A 5,102-nucleotide genomic window follows, 5' to 3' on the forward strand; every position below is an offset into this window, starting at 1 on the left:
AACATTCCGGCAAACGGATTTCTTTTATTGTATTTTATAACTTTACGTTTAATTTTTTTCAAAAAACTTTTGAAACTGCAATTATTCAACAGCCAAATATTAAACACACTTTTAGATGGCCATAGGCGCGCCATATGCGAATCAATTATACAAATTTTAACTTTTCGAACAAACATTTTTAACTTCTGGTCATTCGATCTCTTGCTGAAACTGTTGCTATAGCAGTGTTTCGAATTTTACAATGCCAATTCATTCAATTATAATTACCATTAGTTAATGTAAATTGAAATTTTCAATTTATTTTTTTCAATTCATTGAATTGAATTTTCAATTACCATTTACATTCAAATTGGGAAATGAATTGAAATTCATTTCAATTGCGTGAAGTTGCAGAGATTGATGCCTTATGCGGCATTTGTGCATAGCTAATGTTAAAAGTGAGGTTAATATTTGAATGCGCACATTCAACAATAACGGTTGCTGTGTCAATAAGTTTAAAAGAAATCGCAGCAATGAAAACAGTTTCAAATTTTAATTTTTTTAATTTTTATATCAATATTAAATTTTAAATATATATACATTTTAATTAACATTCAAAATGTTATAATAAATGAATTGACGGTAAAAAATTGAAAACAATCGAGAGTAGTAATATGGGAGCCAACTAGAATCTCTGCAACTTCACACAATTGAAATGAATTTCAATTCATTTCTCAATTTGAATGTAAATGGTAGTTGAAAATTCAATTTAATGAATTGAAAAAAATAAATTGAAAATTTCAATTTACATTAACTAATGGTAATTGATTTTCAAATAAATGAATTGAAAAAACTAATCATTATTTCAAACTCTGTGCTATAGTACTCAACCACGTCAACTGATCGTCGAATTACAAAACTGCAGTACATTTATACAATTAAAAAAATAAATATAATATCAATTTAAAGCGGAAAAATGATAACAGCATTGTTGCAACTCAATATAAACGTTTATTCTTTCACATAAAAAGTAATCAATCCATGTTATCAACATGCATTAATGATACGAATATGTAGTTCAAGTTTGATGTTAAAATGGAAGTTTCTCGATGTATGATTCAATATAGCACTACACTGTATTTACTCAACTAGTTCCTAATTGATGTAATTGCAGAATGAATAGCTTTCGCAACGTATGCTACATTACTTTGATTTAAGCCACACATTGCAATGCGTTTTTCTCTTGTGTAAATGTGAAAGTTGCCTTTGAGGTGTCTAACTTGATTTTCTGCAATAGAAACGCACAATTTTAATTAAAAAAATGAAAAATATAACGAATATAAGTTTGATGTACCACTCAGTCCGGTGTATGAAAACATGCCAATTTGGTCGATAATATAATCCCAGCTGCCTGGCGTTTTTAATCGAATAAATTCATCGTAAAGAGATTTACGACTCGTTTTGATTCGACGTGCCATAACTCTAAGATTTTGTTTCCATTCTTCATAGAGCTCATTGTCATTTAATATGGTTTCAACGATGCGTGCACCGTGCTCAGGGGGAGTTAAGTATGTTTCCATTATTATATTTCTTATTTGATCCGCGACAGCTTTCACTGTAGACGGTTCTTTGTGTACAACGATTAGATTGCCAGCCCGTTCACCATACAAGCCGAATATTTTCGAAAATGATTGAGCACAAAACAGCTCAAGACCCCGAGACACGAAATACCGAACGGCATATGCATCGTTGTCCAAATCACCAGTGGCAATGCCTTGATAGGCCGAGTCAAAAAATGTGAAAAGTCTTTTTCGCTAAAAATAAAATTGATTAAAAAAAACAGTTTCCTGGAATGTGTTTTTCGCACTTACTTCAATCGTATTTGCAATTTGAGTCCATTGATCAGTCGTTGGATCACAGCCAGTTGGATTATGCGCACATGCATGCAATACGACTGTAGCACCCTCAGGAGCATTTTCTAAATCGTCGAGCATTCCATTAAAATCATAAGAATGAGTTTCTGAATTCCAATATCGATACGATCGAATATCCTTGAAACCAACTCGTCGAAAAATGCCTTCATGTTTGTCTGTTGGAAGAGAAATTTTTGTTACTTCTCCACGCACAAAGTATGAGATTGAATATTTTACTGACCCCATGTTGGATTCGAAATGTACACCGTTTTTAGCCCGAGAACAGCATGAAGAAATTCGGCGCCTATATGTAACGCTCCAGTTCCTGAAAGCGACTGAATGCCATGAACTCGATGCTCTTTGATTGCAATTGAGTCTTTTCCAAGTAATAATTCAATTGCTGGTTTTGTATAGCTGTTTTGACCACACGGTGATAAATATTCGTGATCTGTTGTGATATTTTCGAAGATTTTAACTTCTGCCCTTCGCACTGCCGGTAAAATGTATGGTTGATTTTCTTCTGATAGGTATGCTAATTTTTTAAATTAAAATTAAGTAAGAATTTTTCAAGTTTTTAGCGTAAAACGCAGTTTATTACTTCCAATAAATAAATTCACTTTTGAAGCATTTGTATCCTCTCCGAATTCCTGGAAAAGATTCGATACACGGTTTGGCACTGGTTCGACATTCACAAAGAAACTACTTGATATATTGCCCAACATTTTTTGGGCGGAAATGTTATTTGTAGAAAAACGTAAATGTGACACTGTAGAGACGCCACCTCAAACTGAACAGAAAGTAACGTTTTATTCACAATAAAATTGACACGAACAGTGTGTAGCAATACAGTAATCGTCATATTGCTGATGTACGTTTATGTGTATGCATGCTATTAAAATGAATTCGTTTCTATTGTGCATGAGGCTTTGCGCAAAACACTCAAACTCACCAACAAAAATAATTCATTTAAATTATAATGCTACGGATATTTTGTAAAAAGTCAAAATGTGTGCGTTTCAATACAAGAACGTGTTAGTCAACAATTGAAAAAATGTGACAGCAGTCGAAGTGTCTCTGGAGCTAGGTCTGGAGGTATGCCGCTGTGAATGTGAATTTTTATCGATCAATTTCAAAGGTCAACATTTTAGTATGCGTTTTAAATTGATACTGAAAACAAAATTTCACCTTATGAACTCAAAGTCAAAACCAATCACTTTGAGTTTTTTCTGAAAGTTTTTTTGACAATCAAAACAGCAAAAGTGGCCAATGATTATTTAACAATAAAACGAAGAGTCATCCTTTTATTGTGCTTATATTGGTTTAGTTGAGATAAATTTATCAAGTGGAATAGTGTAACGAGGTTTATATTTTCAAAAAAAAACATTTTTACTGTTCTGACTTCTGATTACTTTATTTTCATAATTCGTTTTGAAAGCACTCACAAACGATCATTTAATTATTTATTTTATTTATTTTATTCACCGTCTGATCACAGACTGAATTTATCAGATAATTTGTACAATATCGTTCACAATGAAACACCGCCCTATCGTATACCCAGCTACCAGCCTTTTCGACTTCGTAGTAGCAGATATCGATTGTGTTCACTGTTTTAATTTCTACATTCTATATAACACATAAAAGTTAAAAGTTAAAATTTTCACCGATCAAATATCACATTTTCCAATTTGACAATAAACTTGACACTTAATGGTTTCATCTTTCACTTTCCAATGATTATTCTCACAAACCAATGGTATTTTAGTTGCTCCGTTTGGAAATGTTTTGCCACCAACACAGAAGAGCTCAGAATTGAATGATTGTCCAAAAACACCTTAACTCCTTTTGGATAATCATTTTTTGGTATCTTTATAATTTCATGAAAGGTTCCCTGTCAAAATATTTTCATATAAGAGGGAAATATTTGAAAGTCATATTTTGTTGTGATTTGTGAAAATCTAATTTGTACCAAATGTGATACACGTGCTCTTCCTAGTGCTCTTCTATTAACTGGAAGCTTAAGAGTCTCTTGATAAGATTACATTTTTTTATAGAAACATTATAATTGGTACAGATGTACTCAATTCCAGGCAAGTAAAGTAATTAACTCATTAAAATTATAAAAAAGCATGTTCAATGATCGTGAACACTCTCCATAATTTTAAAATGATTATGGACTAATTCTTCACGATTTATTATTTCAACATCGCTGATTTCAAATGTTGATAATCTTATGTCACGATAAATATATAAAAAAATATTATGAGCTAGAAATCACGAGAATATAACATTAGTTACTGCTTTTTAACTTTAACACACTGCGGTGTGATTTCCAAGAAAAGCTTAAAAGATATATAAAGCAGTGCTTACTGGAAAAAGAGATTATTCACTGTGACAAAACTGAATTGCAAAGTAACACAGTTTTTTTTATCTCAGAATATTGTCTTCTATTGTCAAAATGATTGTTAAATTTGGATTTGCTGTTACTATTGTGCTGATTGTATTCATAGTTGCTGATGGTAAGATATTTGCACAAATTATATTGGATCTAGTCTGATTTTCATTTTTAAAATCATTATGACAATTTTTTTCAGCTGAAAAATTTCAAATCGAACTGTGTGATCTGAAATGTGGAGAAAATGAAGTTTGCAACCCATGTGGCGAAAAACTCTGTAAGAATACTTGTTCTGATCCAGATGGCTCTGCTCAATATTGCTTTACCTTACGATGCTTTGGACCACCAACTTGCATTTGCATGCCCGGTTATAGTCGCGAAAGTTCAACAAGTCCATGCAAACCATTAGAATGTGAAGATCATTCAACAAACAGTGTGTAGATAATTTTATTTTAATTTCCATTAATTATGTTTATTGTTATTATTGTTTTATACATTTACCGAAAATGTCAAATTGTACGTTTTTCTAAACATTTGCAAAAAAATCTCAAATAAAATTTCCAACAGAAAATAAACAATGTTAAAAGATATTACGATTTCAAGGGACTTTTATTTTAGAAATTTAAAGATGATAAAGCAATGGAATAAACGAAAGATAAAAAAATAATATAAAACGATGCCGATTTGAAAAGTTATAGAAATACCAAATATACACTGTCAGTTGTTTTAGCATAAAAACGTCAAATTTTATACTCACACAGTAACAATAGATTTATACTTATATTAGTATACTCATAGTGGACGATTACACGCCA

General features: G+C 31.3%; 2 protein-coding genes across 4 annotated transcripts in view; one reads left to right on the forward strand and one right to left on the reverse strand.

The window, feature by feature from the left end:
* Window positions 1-1,014: 1,014 nt before the first annotated feature.
* On the reverse strand, window positions 1,015-2,674 carry LOC116341697 (aspartate aminotransferase, cytoplasmic-like). The gene is made up of 5 exons (XM_031768925.1): window positions 2,491-2,674; window positions 2,134-2,424; window positions 1,851-2,068; window positions 1,334-1,793; window positions 1,015-1,267 (listed from the first exon to the last, which is right to left on the reverse strand). Exons 1-5 carry the CDS (start codon window positions 2,612-2,614, stop codon window positions 1,128-1,130), a joined length of 1,233 nt encoding a protein of 410 aa, XP_031624785.1. The 5' UTR covers window positions 2,615-2,674; the 3' UTR covers window positions 1,015-1,127.
* A 292-nt stretch (window positions 2,675-2,966) lies between these two features.
* The window catches only part of LOC116341631 (putative ankyrin repeat protein RF_0381), a 5,306-nt gene continuing 3,170 nt past the window's right edge, over window positions 2,967-5,102 (forward strand). For 2 of the 3 annotated variants that reach the window (XM_031768804.1, XM_031768806.1), the window contains exons 1-2: window positions 4,263-4,411; window positions 4,487-4,720. In XM_031768804.1, the coding sequence (XP_031624664.1) occupies window positions 4,351-4,411; window positions 4,487-4,720 (295 nt within the window). In that variant the 5' untranslated portion in view covers window positions 4,263-4,350. Of the gene's footprint in view, window positions 2,985-4,262; window positions 4,412-4,486; window positions 4,721-5,102 lie in introns of those variants that run through there. The other variant, XM_031768805.1, reaches the window with a different exon arrangement.

The sequence above is a fragment of the Contarinia nasturtii genome, unplaced genomic scaffold (genome assembly GCF_009176525.2).
Source record: "Contarinia nasturtii isolate CC-2019 unplaced genomic scaffold, AAFC_CNas_1.1 Cnas_scaffold_745, whole genome shotgun sequence".
Lineage (NCBI taxonomy): Eukaryota > Metazoa > Arthropoda > Insecta > Diptera > Cecidomyiidae > Contarinia > Contarinia nasturtii.

Excerpts from the sequence above, each read along its gene's own strand:
- LOC116341697 (XM_031768925.1), bottom strand. The coding sequence starts at position 2,614 with ATGTTGGGCAATATATCAAGTAGTTTCTTTGTGAATGTCGAACCAGTG. Across the intron at positions 2,425-2,490 it reads AGTGAATTTATTTATTGGAA|CATACCTATCAGAAGAAAAT; the intron begins GTAATAAACTGC and ends TTAAAAAATTAG. Across the intron at positions 1,268-1,333 it reads TTCATACACCGGACTGAGTG|AAAATCAAGTTAGACACCTC; the intron begins GTACATCAAACT and ends TTTCTATTGCAG.